Source organism: Pseudopipra pipra, chromosome 22 (assembly GCF_036250125.1).
Source record: "Pseudopipra pipra isolate bDixPip1 chromosome 22, bDixPip1.hap1, whole genome shotgun sequence".
NCBI classification, from domain to species: domain Eukaryota; kingdom Metazoa; phylum Chordata; class Aves; order Passeriformes; family Pipridae; genus Pseudopipra; species Pseudopipra pipra.
In genome coordinates, this window is record NC_087570.1 from 7,642,929 (window position 1) to 7,661,641 (window position 18,713).

The 18,713-nt window shown below is 49.9% G+C and overlaps 1 protein-coding gene across 5 annotated transcripts in view; it reads left to right on the top strand.

Annotated features, from left to right (window-relative positions):
- The window catches only part of PAX7 (paired box 7), a 106,870-nt gene that overhangs the window by 55,963 nt on the left and 32,194 nt on the right, over positions 1–18,713 (top strand). For all 5 annotated transcript variants that reach the window (XM_064678875.1, XM_064678880.1, XM_064678877.1 and 2 more), the window contains exons 7-8: positions 9,342–9,507; positions 10,602–10,795. In XM_064678875.1, coding sequence (XP_064534945.1) covers positions 9,342–9,507; positions 10,602–10,795 — 360 coding nt within the window. The remainder of the gene's footprint in view (positions 1–9,341; positions 9,508–10,601; positions 10,796–18,713) is intronic.

An 18,713-nucleotide genomic window follows, 5' to 3' on the forward strand; every position in this document is an offset into this window, starting at 1 on the left:
CACCATCCGCTCCCGGGACAGGTCAGGGTCAGTGCCAGGCTCCATCCGCTCCCGGGACAGGTCAGGGTCAGTGCCAGGCACCATCCGCTCCCGGGACAGGTCAGGGTCAGTGCCAGGCTCCATCCGCTCCCGGGACAGGTCAGGCTCAGTGCCAGGCACCATCCGCTCCCAGGACAGGTCAGGGTCAGTGCCAGGCACCATCCGCTCCCAGGACAGGTCAGGGTCGGTGCCAGGCACCATCCGCTCCCGGGACAGGTCAGGGTCAGTGCCAGGCACCATCCGCTCCCGGGACAGGTCAGGGTCAGTGCCAGGCACCATCCGCTCCCGGGACAGGTCAGGGTCAGTGCCAGGCACCATCCGCTCCCGGGACAGGTCAGGGTCAGTGCCAGGCACCATCCGCTCCCGGGACAGGTCAGGGTCAGTGCCAGGCACCATCCGCTCCCGGGACAGGTCAGGGTCAGTGCCAGGCACCATCCGCTCCCGGGACAGGTCAGGGTCAGTGCCAGGCACCATCCGCTCCCGGGACAGGTCAGGGTCAGTGCCAGGCACCATCCGCTCCCAGGACAGGTCAGGGTCAGTGCCAGGCACCATCCGCTCCCAGGACAGGTCAGGGTCGGTGCCAGGCTCCATCCGCTCCCGGGACAGGTCGGGGCCGGGGCAGTGGCTGCTCCGGGCAGCTGAAAGCAGCAGCTCTGCAAGTTCAGTGGTGCTTCACTCCCACTCCTGTCTCGGGAAGGTCTTGCTGCAGGAGGATGTTTCTAAGGAGAGAGGGGGCTGCAGCCTCTGCACTTTCTCTTTGCTCAGTGAATTGGTCCGTGATGTCTCACGGCGTTGCTGTTGTTCTCTCCCATTTCCCCAGCCGGAATTAGACTCAGAAATGCAGTTGAATTACAGAAAAAAGTAACAATTACATACTTGCCTCAGTGAAAAAACTTCAAATAAGCCCTCAAACCACCTAATAATCACATACAAATAATCAGACCCAAATTGTAAAGTAAATTACCAGGTAACCAAACTGTAAAGTAATTTATCAGGTATCCAAACTGCAGTGGAAAGTCTTTCTCCACCTGAGCTTTGGACGAGTCAGAGATGATCTCTTAAAATTGTGGCACCAGCATCTAAACAGGGCTGACAGAGAAGCTGGAGAGGGGCTTTTCACAAGCACATGGAGGGACAGGACAAGGAGGACTGGTCCTAAACTAAAAGAGAGGAAATTTAGATGGGATCTTAGGAAGGAATTCTTCCCTGGGAGGGTGGGAAGGCCCTGGCACAGGGTTGCCCAGAGAAGCTGTGGCTGCTCCATCCCTGGAAGTGTCCAAGGCCAGGTTGGACGGGGCTTGGAGCAACCTGGGCTGGTGGAAGGTGTCCCTGCCCATGGCAGGGGGTGGCACTGGATGGGCTTTAAGGTCCCTTCCAGCCCAAACCAGTCTGGGATTCAATCTAAACCTTTCCTTAGAAAGACATCAACACTTTTGGTACTTGTAGAATTGTACCCTTGGAAGCAGAAGTGTCCCACTGGCAGAGGATGTGGTCCCAGCTCTGGAAGCCCGAGGGATGTTGCTGGAAAGAGCCAGCACTGTTTCATTACTTTCCTGAAGATGAAAATGATAAGCCTAATCCTGGAGTCCTTCTGGCAAAGTATTTGCTGAGGTCAATGGGAATTGATAGAAACTTGCAGCATAATTTGACAAGAGCAGCTTGTTTTTTTAAATGTGGGGCAGGGAACCTAGGAACCAAATGGAGAAATCTCTGGCAGAAAGTGCTCCTTGGAACCTGCTGTGGGTGGAGGAATCCACTCAGATCAGTAGAACTCCATTTTTAGATAAAGTTGTGGATTTTTGTGTTGAGATGCAAACCTGGAAGTGACTTCTTTGATTGTTTGTCCTGTTGTGCTTTTCTTGGTCTGCTTTGGGCCAAGAACTGCCAACCTGATGGTCGCAAGCTGAGATGCCCTAAACAGTGTGGGAAGGGTTTGATTTTCATACAAAGGACAGAGGGCCCAGAGGCCAAAGCAATGAAGGAGCCCCCCAGGCCCTGGCTGAAGTGTTTGTGTGCAACTCTGCACACTCAGCTGCTCTGATGGAAGGCAGTGAGGTTGCCCTGATTTATAGCAGCAGAGTGGCTGTGCCATTGTATTAAAAACAAACAGGGCCTCCCAGAGGTTTAATGAGAAGAACCTTTATCACAAAATTTCCAGCCGTGGCATGGACCAAAATATTCCTCCTAGGCTTTGCTCAGATTCCTGTGCTGAACCTCTGCTGCCACCCAGGATGTGCCCAGTCAAGTGATCCAGTTGTCGTGGCCAGCATGGGGCTCTCATCCATCTTCAACCTTCCCAGACTCTTTCCTGGGACTCCAATTAAATATATTCCATGTGGTCAACACTGGAAAGTATTTATAATAATCAGGAGGAGGGTTTTGCCAGGGTGCTTTAATCTTTGAGCCACTTCACATGAAGCTTAAGCCATTTTTAAAAGCTTTTCTTTGGCAAAGCAAATCTTGATAGCAGGAACTGATGTGCTGTTGATCTGCTGCTAAAGCCCAGCCTGTCTGAGCCAAACAATAGCAGCAGGAAATCTACTCTCCAACATCTCGTTCACCTCAGTGAGGTGTGAACATCAAAGCCTGTTCCCAAATGTCTAAATGCAATTCTTAACACCATTAAGACTTGGCTGTCTAAGAAGGAAGTGTGCAAGTGAAAAAGCAGTTTATAAATACGCTGCCTTGCAGCTGCTTTCTGACAGCAGTGAACCCATCCTAATGTCTTTCAGCTTCCTCAGGTCCCATTCATCCTCAGACCTCAGGTTTATAAAGAGAAGTAAACCAGGTTTTATTTCAAATTTTATTTTATTTTAGCAGAATCTCCTCTGGCAACTGAAATCATCACCGAGAAACAGATTTGTAAAATGTAGGGCTGGAAAACATAACATTTGCAAACCATCAGTATACAAAGCTATTTTATTCCATGATAATATTTTTTTATTTGTAAATATTATGAACTTCTCTTACAAGTGGTAAAGCTGCATCACTGGGCAGGGTTGGGCTGGGAGCTCTGAATGCAGGAGTTCCAGCCTGGGCTCAGTGTGTCTCAGTGTGAGAGTGGACAGATCTATCCCGTTTTCCTGCTTCCCTGCCTGGGGTATGAAATCCATTAGTGGCTACAAAATGTTCACACTGAGATGGTCCTTTTGTTTGAGGAAGTGTTTGGAAGAATGATGCAAGAGTAAAGTAATCAATGTCACAATGAAAGATTTCACTGATAGGAATGATTTCCTCAAAAAAACAAGTGGTTTGCCAAAAAAAAAATCTCGTACCACCACCTGTTCCCTGCAATTCAGTAGGTTGTTATAAATAGCTCACACCTTCAGGAACTGGGAGATGCCAGGAGAAATATAGGCTAAATTCATTGGATAATCTCATTTGTGAGGAGTCATTTGTTCTGCTCCACTAACCTTGTTTAATATTTATTTTAACCATGTCACCCACCCGTGGCAGAGGCTCAGCACTGAACCCAAATGCCTCTGGGTACAGCCTGGAAAATCTGGTTATTCTCAGGAGCCTTTTTTCATTCTGTGAAGAATTCTCTCAGTAGCTTCAGTGATGTTTGTACCTTTCTGATGTCTGTTTTTCACACTCCTCAGCACCTGGCAGAGGAAACATCGTCATCCCTAAACTGTTGTATGGATCTACAGGACCCCATCTCATCATCACATCCCAGCCCTTTCCACCTGCCAAAAAGGCATTTGGAGCAGTAGATACCCCTGGTCTCTCATCACTCTTGCTGTAGAGTTCCTCCCTAAAATCCTTCTGCATCAGCCTCCCGGGAAACGCCTGACTTGCAGCATTTCCCACCAGGGTGGACAAGGGGATCTGCTCTGGTTCCAGGGAGAACCTGGAGAGGATCTGATCTGCAACCTGGGCTGGGACCTTATGTGACTGGTGGAATTTTTTTGGGTGTGCTTAGGCCATAAATGGCCACATGGTTCCTGCAGCCTCCTGGGCCCGTGAGCACAAACATGTGTGCATCCCTTCATTCTGCTGAAGAGCAAAGGCCTCACCTGGCTTTTCCATCCCTGTTTCCATTTATGAGCTCATTCACCCCATCCATCTTTCTCCCACATTGAGTCCTGATTAGGCTGAGCAGGAACACAACAGGCTTTCTTTCCCACAGGAGGCTCTTTTTGACCTTCCTTTCCTCTCCTTGTCTGACAAATTGTGGGAGCTGACCCATATCTGGGCGGGATAATTCAGTCCAGCCCCATCCTGGCAGGCAGCTGCCTCTGCAGCTTCTCTGCTGGTGGGGAACAAGTGCCTGGGACATCTCGGGCTGGCTCCTGGCAGGGCTGGGTGCAGGCACTGGGGTTAAACAAGAACCAGTTCTAACCTTTGCCCCAAAGCCAGGCTGGCTGGGAGGACGGGCCCTCCTGGAATCAGCTGGTTCTGCAGAGTGGACAGTGATGAATTGGAGAGGTTTTTTAGTCTCGACGTTCCTCCCTCGCCCATCTGGGAAGGGAATGGGGAGGTGAGGGATTGAGGGATATTCAGGATCCTTGGAGCAGGATCTGAGCAAGGAGCATGTGGCACATTGAGGGACACTGCTCTTACCTGGGCCCTGGGCTTGACTAGAACATGAAGAACCTCCTTGCATATCTTCTTTCCAGTTCTTTCCCATGGGGGCATTACTGTATCCATCTGCTTCCCCTCAGCAACGCCAAGCAGTTTCTATAACACATCTCCTGTGTTCTTAATACTTTATTTGGAAGACAATTCACAGGGGAAAAAAGCCCCAAATGCCTTTAACAAGTACAAACTGTTGTTTCCAGTGGTCTGTATTGTACTTCTACACCCTTGGAAAGCAACACATTTACACAGCTCAGGGTCTCTGCTATGAAGTGACCATGAAAAACTTCCCTTTTTAAGGAAAAGCTGGTTTCTGCCATGGTGTTTTTTCTCCTGGTGAATTCTCCACATAGCCCTTTTCTAAAGTGCTGCCTCGTCCCAGCATAAAACTCTAATCATGCAATCCAGCCCCAGCAGCCTCTAAAAAACATCCCCAGCAGCTTCAAAACTTCCTCCTCTTCCTCATCTTCTTCCCACCAGCCTGGTTTTAGCAGCCGTAGCCTTCACCCCAGGCTTACCATGGTGTAACAGGATCCCCTGGCAGGGGGAATCTTCAGTGGCTGATAAACCCTTAACTGTTGGGAAATGAAAGCAGGTTCCCTTTGAAGTGCACCTCGCATTACAGGGAGATGCTTCAGCCTCTGTATTTTAGCTCCCAATAAAATGATTTATGAGCATAAAGGCCTGAGCCACCTTTGAGTGGGGGAAGGGAAGGAGTTGCAGACGTCATTAGCTGCAAAGGAGCTCCTTTTTTTCCTCTAGGTTATAAATAAGGGGCAGAATCAACCTGTTTGGGCCATGAAATGTCCCTTCCCCTGCACGGGAAGGTAAATCCTATCAGTTGCTTTGTGGCAGGTTTTGGTGTGTTTGGGGCCGGGTTCCCCAGTCAGGCTCTGGGAGGAGACGCTGCCTTTCAACACGTGGTTGTGAATTCCCTTGGTGCAGGTGTATTTGCTGTTATTATCATTTATCATCTACTTTGCTGCGATGCTCCAGGCAAGATGCTCCAAGATCTTGCTGTGCTGGGTCTGGTGCCTTCTGGCACTTCAAAAGAGCCTCTATCTCCAGTGGCTGACTGTGGAAATGAACTAAAATGCAAGAAAATGAGGAGTTTATCCTCAATTTAGAGGTGCTAATCTGATGCATGGGTTGTGTAAGGACTAAAATTTGTTGAATACACTGATTTCAAATCAGAAAAGCAATACTTTCCCAAAGTCACAGGAGGAGCATAATTAAGAACTGAATTTCTTTGGTGATGATCCGCTCTCTCAGAATTTATCTTTCCTTTCTTCACAAGCCCACGTGCACTGTAGACCAAAATGGCTCATGCACAGGATTTTTTTGTTGACTCTACCTGGTTGTAAAAGGATCCAGAGTATCCTTTTATCTTCCTTAAAACATAAAGGAACCACACCCCCATACTGGATGTGGAGGATCAGGATGGGAGCAGCCATCACAGGCACGTGTGCATTTTAATTCTGAACCAAACATCCCCAGCAGCTCCAAAACTTCCTCCTCTTCCTCATCTTCTTCCCAGCAGCCTGGTTTTAGCAGCTGCAGCCTTCACCCTAGGCTTACCATGGTGTAACAGGGTCCTCTGATAGGGGGAGTCTTTAGTGGTTGTTGAGTGTAAAGGTGTGTGTTGGTGCCCAGACAACAACAACCTCACAGGGAGGGGAACAGGAGACAACACAAACCTTCTCCACATTGTGTTTTGATCATACATTGCCCAAATCAACTGACAGACGGGGCAGTGAGTCCTCGTGGGGATGGTTTTGCACTCTTGGAATTCCATTTCTCTTTCCCTCTCGGTTCCTGGATTCATGTCTTGGTTGTGTTCTCCCTTCAGGTATTTGAATTTTATGTGCTGTTCTTGGCACTGAGATCTTTATTTTTTTGGAGTGGAAGCTCTTCCAGCCCAGGCCTAGGCCTTTTTCTCTAAAAAGAGTAGGTTTATTTATCTCCCTGTGTTCAGCTACCAGAAATATTCAATTTTCATGTCCTTATCTGTGGAAGTGGAAGCAAATTATAAGAGACAAGGAGCCAAGGTCCATCTCGCTAATTCGAAACTGGATTTGCACACACATGCCGGTTGAGAAAAGGATGGGACCTTCCTCTTTGCGTGGTCAGGGCAAACAAAAGGTTATTTATTCATTTCTGTTGCTAACTGCTCGCAGAAGCTGTGCCACGGATTGGGCTGGAAAAAGGACTTGTGAAGTGCTACAGACCTCAGCCTTCATTCATTTCTCTCTCCTTAACTCTGTCCTAGATTTTTTTAGCGACTTTGGGTGCCAGAAGTGGCCCCAGGGATTGTGACCTGCCTGGCCCCTCGTGGCCAATGTAGAGGATGTGAGCTGACCCATTTCTGTCACGCCTTTGGGAAGGTGGCAGGTTGTGCTGCTCCAGCCAGCAGAGCAGGGCAGCAGGAACAGGTCTGTACAAAGAGGTTTTTGGAGCCAAGGACCTGACATCAGCACTGTAAACACTTCAGGGGCTTAATTTAGACCAACTCTTCAAAGAAAACTGGGCTTTTGTTGTTTCCATTGTATATGGATGTAAATAACAGCATGAAATTAAGGGCTGCCCAGGCCTGGGTCCTTCCTCAGCCATCAGGATCACAGCTATCGCTAGCAAGTTTTAATTAAACTGTTTCCACAGCATGATAGTGGCTAAATAACATGTAGAAAGAGCAATAATAGGCTGTGATCCAGAGAACCTCACAGAAATTAGTGGGTGAAGCTCAGTGCACACTTATTTTTGCAGCAGGCACCACTGCAGTGCGTGAGGGCTGGAGACCAGCACTCCATTAAATAAATTTGCCTTTTCCTGTAAGAAAAACGCACAGGAACAGGTAACTGTTTACAGGAGGACTGGACATAAAGACCAGGGAAAGATGCCCATTTTGAGCTTTGGGTCATGTTTGATGTCCACAGCACACAGGGCTAAAATTCTGCAGTATCTGGGGAAGAGTTTTGGTTTGGCTCCTAAGATGTGGGCGCAGTTTGGGCTGCAGTGCCTCAAACCCTTGTAACACCAGCCCCTGATCTGATGTTGAGCAGCTTGGAAGCTTGATGGAGGATTTTTTTCCCCCCTGAATGCTTTACACTCTTGATTTTTGCTCCATTTTTTCTTGTTGCTGTGAAATTTAATCGTGTTTTCTAGCCCTTTAGGCCTCCCAAAGTCCAGCAGCTGCATTCTCATCTGGCTTGAAAGCTTATCCACATACTTCTGAACCCCAAACAGGGATGGGGCCTGAGAGCCTCTCTGATTAAATGCAGCAAACCAAGCCCAAGTGACAGACTGAGAAGCCCCTTCCACCATGCAGGAGGGAGATTGCCCACGATAAAACACACCAGGGCACACAGATGCATTTAGAAAAATCTCCTCGGGAGTCTTACAGGTAAACCAGCACTGTAGGAAACATGAGCCCAGCTTTGCACAGGCATTAAACCCGGGTTTATTTTAATGCACAGAGATTTGAATTGGCTGCAGAACAATTCTGGTGCTGCTCCAAGCAGGGCATGTCTTAGCATACAGACAACAGTGATTTGCTGCAGCACAGAGGAGCTGAGCAAGCCCTGTATTCCCTCCGGTCTGGTTCTATCTCTTTAGCTTGTCTAACATTGAAACCACGATGCTAATCTGTCTATTTATCCCTCCTAACAGAGCAGCCGTGTTGCTATTATGGTCCTTAATCCCTCAGCATAATTCACATAGTTGTCAGATAACAAGGCAGAATGGCCAGGTGGTAGCAGTGCTTCTATTTGGTGTGAACTCTCCCGGAATACACAAGTTAAATTATTCCTCTTCATCTCACCCTACAGCTCAGAGCACCCTCCCAACACTCTCAGCAGCATCTTGAGCCATTTTAAATGTATATGTTTACCCAGGAGACAGGGCAGGGGTTGTATTGTCATTTGGGAGAAAGGGAACTGAGGAATGGTGGTGAATATAAAAAAGATCTGAAGCCACTGGAGAGTGTCCAAGGAAGGTGGGGAAGGGCCTTGATTTGAAGTCGTGGGAGGACACTGAGGACACTTGGTGTGTTCAGCTGGAGCAGAGGAGACTGAGGGGAGACCTCACTGCAGTTCCACTTTCTGGGGAGGGGCAGAGGAGGGGCAGAGGACTGAGCTCTGCTCTGGGGGGACCAGGGACAGCACCCAGGGAATGGCTGGAGCGGTGTCAGGACAGGCTCAGGTTGGATCTCAGCAAAAGGTTCTTCCCCCAGAGGGTGGTTGGCACTGAACAGGCTCCCCAGGGCAGTGGGCACAGCCCCAAGGCTGCCAGAGCTCCAGGAGGGTTTAGATGATCCTCTGGGGCACAGGGGGTGACTCTGGGAGTGGTCCCATGCAGGGCTGAGGGTTGGACTGGATGATCCTTATGGGTCCCTTCCAGCTCAGCAGATTCTGGGATTCTGTGATATCCACAGAGCCTGTGTCAGGCAACAACTTGAACCTGTTTTTGGACAGAATGTGTTTCCATCAGCCCCCAGGTGAGGTGGGACAGCAGCTCCAGGAGTCACAGGGGGGTCTTTCCTCTCCCTTCCAGGTTCAGCAACTAAAAGGACTCTGAGGAATGGAGGCAAACACTCACAAATCTGAGTCAGGCAGCAACTTGGGTCTGGCTTTGGCCAGTGCTGTGGGACATGTTCCCATCAGATCCTGGCTGGGGTGGGACAGCAGCTCAGGGGGAATCACTCGTGGCCTTTGCTCTCCCCCCAGGTGTGGTTCAGTAACCGCAGGGCGCGCTGGCGCAAGCAGGCAGGCGCGAACCAGCTCGCGGCCTTCAACCACCTGCTGCCGGGGGGGTTCCCGCCCACCGGGATGCCCACCCTGCCCCCCTACCAGCTGCCGGACTCCACCTACCCGACCACCACCATCTCCCAAGGTGAGCACCCTTCGCCTGCACCGCTGCTCTTCTCTTCCCAAATCCTGCCTTTCCAAGGCCGGGTTGGACGGGGCTTGGAGCAACCTGGGATAGTGGAAGGTGCCCCCGCCCATGGCAGGGGTTGGAACTGGATGAGCTTTAAGGTCCCTTCCTACCCAAACCATTCCAGGATTCCACAGTGTCCATCCCCATCTCCTGAGCCAGATGCAGCACAGGGCTGCTCCCTTGTCCTGCCAGGGACCTCTGAGCCACCTACCCCTCTCTAGGCCCACTCCTGAGCCAGGCTTTGTCACCTGCAGTCCCCTGCTGAGGATGGAGGAGCACAGCAGCAGTGATCCATGCCATGTCTGCCCCTCCCCTGCATGAGGTGGCCCTGTCTCCTGTCCCAGCCAGGTTGCCCTCAGCACCACGGTCTGTGGGGCCACCTCCCTGTCCCTTTCTCATCCCGTCTGTCCTTGAGGGAACTGTGTGTCAGGGGACATTCCCATTTCAAGGCATGTATCCTGCTCCTCCATGTGCCAACACACACCAAGTCCTGCATCCTCCAGTGAGGATTAGTTCTGGAATTCTGGGATTCTATCATCCCATTGTTCCTTGCCTTTGTCATTCATGACATCCCACTGGGTCTCTTGGAATACACGGGTGGTTTTCCTTGAGATGGGAAAACCAGGTTTTTCCTCAGGTTGGTGGAAGCTCCTCGGTTTTCTCCTCTGTCTCATGGTCCTTTCTGCTCTGTCAATGTGTCCCATGGCTGTAGCTCTGCTCAGCTTTGAAATGAGGAGCACAGCACTGTGAACTGAGTATCCTGTAGGTGATCCCTCGTTCTGGATAAAGCTCCACACTGGGGTTCTGTGGAGGGAGTATTGCCCATTTCAGTTGGCTTTGGCCTTTACAAAAGAATTTACAGCTTCTGTTCAAGGAAAAGTTAAAGGAAAATTCAGATATTTCCCCCCAGCATGGCAGGTTTTGTCCCGTCACACAGTTTGTGGAACACGGCGTGTCCCAGACGCTGAGACAGGATGGCCAAACCCAGGGGCCATTTCACAGTGCCAGCTGTACCCCCAGCCCTGCTGAGCCCTGCTCTCTCTCCGCAGACGGGGGAAGCACCGTGCACAGGCCCCAGCCCCTGCCTCCCTCCACCATGCACCAGGGGGGACTCGCGGCCGCCGCCGACAGCAGCTCAGCCTACGGAGCCCGGCACAGCTTCTCCAGCTACTCCGACAGCTTCATGAACGCTGCAGCTCCTGCCAACCACATGAACCCCGTCAGCAACGGCCTCTCCCCACAGGTACGTGACCTGCTTCCATCCTGCCTTTGGCTGACAGGACTTGCCTGGTTCAAATCCTCTGAGAGCAGGGCGAGCTTCAGGCTGTCACAGCGTGTTCTGCTTAACGAGGGAGTCATTGCTGTTGTCAGGGAGTCCTGGAGCAGCCCAGTCAAAGCATTTGGCTCATTCCTTCATCAGCAATATCGCTCAGCACTGTTCTGCAGAGCACTTGTGTCCTCTTAGTTCCCACCTCCACGTTAACACACTGCAACCACAAACACCAGGACTCAGAGCATCAGTGTTTATCTGCTCAACCCTCCAAAATATTCCACAGCCAAAAATTCCAGGGCCCTCCAATTGTGGATTTTAACCTAATGACAGCACATTTGATGTTTTTAGTTACTTTAGAAGCACCTCATGATTTGTGGGTGGCTGATTTAGAGATTAGCCAAAGCCAGCTTGTCTAAGCCTGGTTGGACCATGGAAGTGCCATGGATTTGAACTTCCTCAAAACACAGGGGTGTAGATCTAGGATTTAGTTTTGAGAAAGTAATTGTCATAGAAACAATTCTGCTGCTTTGCACAAGGTCAGAATGAGAGGTGTAGGTGAGTTTTAAAGGAGGAAAGGTGTTTCACACCATCTGCTTGTGTAAGGAAGTGGAGTGTGTGTGTTTTGAGGTGACCAGGCAACAGCCACAGCCTCCCCTTGGAATATACCCTTGATTTTCACATCCCTGCCTGAGCCCATGACCTGATCTGGGGTCTGTGCTCCAAAGCCCAGCTCAGCCACCCTCTGAAGTGCCTCTCCCAGGTTTGATCTGATGCTGCCCATCAGGTGTACAGCTTCTAAGTGCTGCATGTGACAGAAACAAGGCTCAGAGCAGAGAGAAGTTAAATCTCCACCATCAGTGAGCCCAGAGAGAGCAGAGCTTGTGCTCATGTGCTATGGGAGCAGACCTATGTTCTCAGCTAAGTGGAGAAGGCAGGATGTTCACTACCTGAGAATCCATCCCCCTCTAACTCCACCCTGGGATAAGAATTCTATTTTCCTGTCACCTTATCAGACAGAGCCTTTAACCTTCTCATTGTTTTACTTGCAGTAACCTGCTTTCCACGTGCACATTTGCTTTTAAGTGGAACAAGGCACATATTGTACACTTCTATTCGTGCTGGAGGGATACAAAAATCCATTTTACTTTCACTCCCAGTCACTCGTGGAACATGGGGATACATGAAATGCACTACAATAGTTGTTTCAGAGTGCCAGTAAGACTGTTTAGGACAGGAAATGCAAAATAATTTGAAACTACAAGGAGAAATTAGGTGGGCATCTGAAATGAAAAGACTACAACTGTTTAGAGGAGAGTCCAATAAACAGGGACATCAGAAAGGTTTATGGATCTTGAGGTCCAATAGCTTGTGATCTCTCAAGTGTGAAAACAAACATAGAGTGTCAATGGAAAGAGGGAAATTTCGCAGCTTCTCAGAAATGGTATAAACCCTCCCCTTCTAGCTTTGAGTGGGAAAATGTAAAGGTGTGACTGCCATGAGGCAGAATATTGCCTCAAACAGGGTAATCTGGGGGGGAATAGGCAGATATCTCTCTGACAAGGGATTTCTAACAGCAGCAGGCCTGGGAGATGAGGACAGAGCCTGGAATTCAAAGGCAGGCTCCAGGTTAGACAGGTCAGGGCACGTGATTAATTCAGATGATCACAAGTGCAATTTAGCACCTTGGAATAAGTTGGGGATGAGATCCACGTGATAGCACCAGACACGAGTCCATCCTGCAATTTCCATTTCTGGAGCTTCATCATCTCCCTCCCAGTCCCACTCAGAAATCAGAGGCTCATTGAAATGACCAAACCAAGGCTTTCTCTCTGCTTATCCCTATCCCAAATTACCCTGCCCCCAGGCTCAGGCTGGGGAAAGATAGAGTCCTGAGCCAATAAGCCCTTTGTATGGGAAAGAGAGGATCCATTATCTGGCAGTCCTGAAGAAAAGAGAGCTTTGCACCCCCAAGAAAGAGAGATTCCCATTTTCCTAATGCTTTTAATCATGTGAGGGCCAAGATATCAGCATATAAATTCTTCTATTTCTTTTGTGCATGGAAAGGCTAACCCAGGTTATTTCATGACTGCTTTATATTTACTTATCAAACCTTCCTGCCTTTCTAAGCCCTCTGCTGTTCCTAGTGGAAGGATACAGGAAATACTCCTAATGGGATGAATGAGTACTCCTAAAAGTGTCCTGTTTTATGTAGCAGGGTGGGTAAAAGTTTAGTGAGGTATCTATATGGGATGCTCTGTGTAATTTTCCTGCTGTGCTGAGCATAATTCAGCTCTTCCATGGCCTTGCAGGTAAAACCCATCACACCTCAATCCTCTCCTCCTCCTCTCTCTATCTGAAGTTGCTCTTTACAGGGGTAAATACCAGCTAGAGGGAAAGAGGGAGTTCAGGAGACAGAAAAAAAGAAGGGAACTGTAAATGATGGCAATTTGTCTGCACTGGAGACAGCCAGTTCTCTGGTTTCAGCCCTCAGCAGCAGCAGGAGGGAGATCTCTTTGCAGTTTAGACAAGAGATGGGGGCCAGCCTGGCCCAGAGCTCCCAGCATTTGCTGCCTCTCAGCAACGATCCAATTACCCCAGGATTGGGTGTCCCAGCCAGAACCCCCAGCCCCGGTGCTGGCAGCTGGAATTCTAGAGGAGAGGCATGGCATTCCCATTCCCAGCCCAGAGAACAGAGGATTACGTGTGGCCACAAGGGCTGGGACCCCCCGGAGGCCCCCCCTCACCCACCTCAGTCCCCCGCTCGGGCAGACAGAGAGACCCTAACTTCACGTGGGAAATGGCCCTGTTTCTGGCTTGTTTTCCAGCCCATGGCACACAAAGCCTTGTGCCTGCCCAGCTCAGCTGCTGGAGCCCCAGAGCTTTTCCCAGGCAGCTTCCATGGTGTCCTGCCTCTATTCCAGACCTGAGAGGTCAGCTGAGAATTTTTGTCTTCAACTCCTTCATGACGTTTTTTGTGACACTTCATACAAAAACACCGACTTGGTTGTGCAAAAGACAGTCCCAGGTGATTGAAGCACTACCTGGAGTGAAGTCTCATGTCATGCTCCTTCCTAGACCTGAGTGAGAGCCCAGGGTAACCCGAGCAGTGATCTGGGCTGGTTCTGTGCTGGGGCAGCCTTTGTCAGAGAGAGATTTTGCCTGTTTGGGAAAGGGAACTTCCCAGCCTGACCAGCTGCAACCACGAGTCACTTCCAGCTGTCAGGATGCACTTGGTGCTCCCATGTTATCAGAGAGGGGCTCGGGGGAGCCAGAACGTGCAGCAGCAAAGTCCCCCCTGCTCCACAAGGGTTGGTGGGTTGGCAGCAGCAGCCCCAGGCTCAGCTGGGCTGACTCAGGGGCTCAGACCTGCCTTGGGCTGGCACTAAAGCCTGGGCCAAAATTTAGTGAGGACACAGAAACACAAAGTAACGTTAAATATGATGAATAACTTAGGCATGCAGAGGGTGATTTCTGGCCCTGGAGCTTCTGTCTCACCATTTCTCACAGGAGTGGGTTGTAAACCAAGGCTGGGCATGGGTGAGATTTCACAAGCACACTGTAATTATTTCCAGCTCATTTTCATCCCACAGAGGACTCATTTCCCATTTATTTGAGAATATCCATCAACCTCAACAAGGACAAGGCCAGGCACCAAGACATCCTTAGCCAGGTCACTCCTCACACTGGCAGTGAGAACAAACTCTGCATCCCTCTGTTTGGAAGTTCAGCCCTGTGCTAGCCCAGAATTGCCCCTCACTGAGCTGGGACAAGGCTTGTGACAAAAAGCTTAGTCTCCTGATAAATCACAGAATCATCTCGTAGAATGGGTTGGGTTGGGAGGGACCTTATGGACCATCCCATTCCACCCCTGCCATGGGCAGGGACACCTTCCACTGTCCCAGGTTGCTCCAGGCCCTGTCCAAGCTGGCCTTAGATTCAGTCCAGTTACATCCTGAGCAGCATCAGGAACTGTGAGTGCTGCAGTGAGGGCTGAGGTGGCAGAAAATTAAGTGACTTAAACTTTGTATTACAAGACAAAAGTGGAGCCACATTGGCTGTTCCTCTGCCATTTGGGATGGTGGGAGATCCCCTGGGTGCTTTTCAAACAGCTAAGAAACAGGGTCTTACTGTATTTTCTGCTGCTTTCATCTTTAGCCTCTTCTGCCACATCTCTTCTGCCTTTTGAAGTGTCTTCATGGTTTTTTAGGAGGGTTTTGTCCATTGCTTCACTTCCTAAAATTTCCACTGCCCTTTTAGATCCAGGCCTGTATCTTGAATATGTCTGACTGTTCCCTGTAGCATGCTGGGGTCTTGCAGGGGGTTATTCAAAAGCCAAAGCTCATCCCTTTGCTGGAGGTGGCCCCTGTGTAGCTGGGGAACACGTTCAGATGCAGTTCAGAGTCAGGCATTTTGTGTGCTTCCATAACATGTTATTTCTGAGACCTTTGAATCTTTTAGCAAAACCACGGGATCATCCAGAGATTAAGACAATTCCAGGAATACGAAGAGCCAAGAGAAACTTGTTCACCATCTCACAGTTGTTGCTTTAATTTTCCCAGGGCTTTCAGTGTTGTTTTTTTTTTTCTCCATGAGCAGATTCATTCCCACTGGAATGGTAGTTCAGGGGGTTAGAGTCAGATTTACAATTTCTGGTTTATCCCTGAGTTTTGAGGGTGTTCCTGGAGGTACACTCAAGGCACAGCTCAGGCTCTGCCCACAGATTTCTGCTCTAAACTCGGGGACCTTCTTAGTCTGCACAGTTTGTTTTTCCTGACATCATCCCATGGCTCCTTTCCCTTCCACCATCCAGGGTAATGTTTCCTCAGCCTCATCGGGTTGGGATTAGAGATCATCTGAATCCCTGTCAGGAGCTCACTGGTCCTGGCAGAAGGATGAGAAGAGCCAGCTGAGCCCTTTTTTGGGGTGGAAAACCTGGCAGTTGGGAAGGACATGATGTTGCTGGCGAGAGGGGAGCAGGAATGGTGGTGTCTGGCTCCGGAGAGACAGCTCTCCTTCCCTGCTTCCCTCGTGACACGGATCCCTTCTGTCTGGTGCCTTTTTTTTTTTCCTTTTTTTTTTGTCGGAGACACTGTGCTTATAATAAGCATTCAAAATGAGTCTTGCTGGGCCAGGAGAAGGGGAGGGGAAGAAAGAAGGGGAGGAGAGGATGAGATTTGGGGGGGAGGGGAAAAGGGAGGAGGGGGTTTAAATAGCAAAGAATTAGAAAAAAAAATCTGATGCAAATCACTAGTAGAGAGAAAATTATGTGCAATTACCCAAGCGATACTGGGCAGCCGTGCCCACCCCAACCAACAAGATCTCATTAACAAGCAGAAAATAAGATTGAAATGGTGTGTAAAAGAGCTGAAAAATGAATTTGAATGCTGCATTTGTCCACAATTACCCCCTCGTTCACACATATTTTATTGCAATTTTTTTATTATTCTTAATCTTTCCATCCCTCAAAGCAGATTGGGAACATCCTGGCATTACAGTTGCTGAGGGAGGAAGCATTAAGGATTCCCCGTTTCCCTGAAAGGAGACCCTTCTCTCGCTCGAATTTTCAAGGGTTGGTTTTGGACGGATAAGGATTCATTTTTCTGGCTTATCTCAGTGTAGGAACATGTTCTTCTAATATTCTTTAACCTCTGAGGCTCTTGGGTGTCACCCCACACGAGGGTCTTTCTCTAACCTTGCCTCCTGGGTTCCTCTGCCTCCCTTTTCCATCGCTCCCTCCCTCCATTTTTTTTCCATGTGGTCCCTGCTCTTTTCCCCCCCTACTGCTTCCTCCACATTCCTCCACACTGCCCTGCACCCCCCTGTCTCCAGAGGACGTGATTCCCTCAAACAATGTGTGTGCCCTTCAGAGAGTGGCTGCTGTCCCTTTTCTGAGTCACAATTGCTCCTCGCTCCCTGTTCCTTTCTGACTTCAGCCTCCCCACGACCTTGGGGCAGGATTTTTGGAGGAGGAGATGAACATATGCTAAAATCCACATCTTTTTTTTGGCCAGGGGGATGGAAAGGTGATGTGGGAGCTCCAGGTTCCTCTCTGGGAGAAACTGGCTCTGCTGAGACTGCATTGGCATTTTTCCCTTGCTCGGTGTCAAATGCAGCCCCTAAACTCTTAACCCGCGTGTCCCAGCAAAGCTGGTCGTTCTTCCATGAAAGTTTCTTGCTTTTTTCCTCCTTTTCATATTTAACCAAACAAAGCCCATCTGCTCTTGTCAATTAGGTGCCACTGCTCCCAGCAACGGCAAAAGGGGAGAACGGAACATTTTTCTCGTGTGAAAATGGATACGTATTTATTTGACTGATTCCTGATGACTCTGTTTCTGAGCAGGGTGGGAAGGGGGAAATTCATATCTGAGGGGCCATTTTCTGTAAGTCTGGAGGTTCCGTGACTTTCCTCAACTGATTTGAGTGCTTTGATCACACTGAAAACCGACTGGAAACAAACATCTTATCACCTTAGCTCGAACTCTGGTGCCCTGGCAGGGTTCATTCCTGTGTGATTTCCTCTCCATGTGGAAGATATGAAAATATCAGGAACAGTGAAGGTTTTCAGAGCAAACAGGTGATTCCTGAGCCTCGGGAGCTTTGGCAATCCCTTTGGTGGGTCCAGGATCAGCCCCCGTGGCACTGCACCTTTTGTGAACTCACATATCAGCTGTAGAAAAATTGGGGAGAAAGGGAGGAATAAGGAGAAAATAGGAGAAGAAATACAGGAAAAATCCTGAGGAGAATGACACGATGACAGCAGGAAGAAGAAATGCAGGGAGGTGTGAAAGTGCCTGATAAGCCCCCAGATCCTGGAGCAGGGAGAACGTTTTTAAGGCGCCCAGGGCTAAGACATGGAAATCTGTCCCCACAAATCCTTAAATATCCCTTCCCACCCAGACCCCACTCACGGGGTGGTGGGAGCAAAGCCCACGGGGAGGAACGGTCATCACGGGGGCTGGAATTCCTGCTGAAATCCGGGCAGGACTGGTGGGGCTTTCAGCTCTGCTCAAACACCTCTCCTCTGGGTCCTGTCTCCTTCCCGCACCGGGGAGGGTGAGAGGGACTTGGCCGGGAGACAGACTCGGAGAATTCAAATGCGGGATTTGCCCTGCTTTCTGATTAATGAGGGAACTCGAGACAAGGCAGGCAGGGCAGATAGAGAAAATGAGAGATTAGCAATTAATGCAGCATCCAGCCTGGTGCCGGGCACCGCCGAGCGACCTCTGGCACGCAGAGCCGAGTGTTTCGCCGCGTGGCTCCGGGAGCCGCAATATCCCAGGGACCGGGAGCTGCTGCGGAGCCGCCGGAGGAATCAAGGGAGCGCAGCGGGGAAAGGCAGCCCTGGAATGAGGGAAGCGAGATAGAGGGGAAGCTTAAAAGGCAGGAATGCAATAAAAGGAATAATTAGGATTCAGAGGCAGGAGCACGAGTGCGCAAGGGCACCGATGTCCCGCGTGCACATTCCCTGCGTGCTCACCCGGGTGTGCCTGGGCCCTGGGTGTGCCTATTAAAACCTGGGAACGGGGTGACAGCTGTGCTCCAGCTGTGCCCTGGCTGGGAAAAACCATCTAGTACAGGAAAAACCCACAGCAATATTTTGCAGTGGATCAGGCACTAACCCCAATGTGTCCCCTTATTTTTTTTCCACAGAGAGGGGTTGTGGGAAGTGCCTTGACTGCAGTGGGTGTGAGACAACATAAGAAACATCAAGCTGGGAAAGGAGGTGGGACAGTGTGGTGCAGGTGTATGAGGGTCCATTGCTCTGCTGGAGAGCTTCCAGCCTTCCCCAACTCAGGATCAGCACACAGGGAAGATGGACACAGGACTGCGTGTTGTTCGTGTTAGGGGGACATGCCGTGACCACCAGCTTTCCCAGAGCTGCTGGATG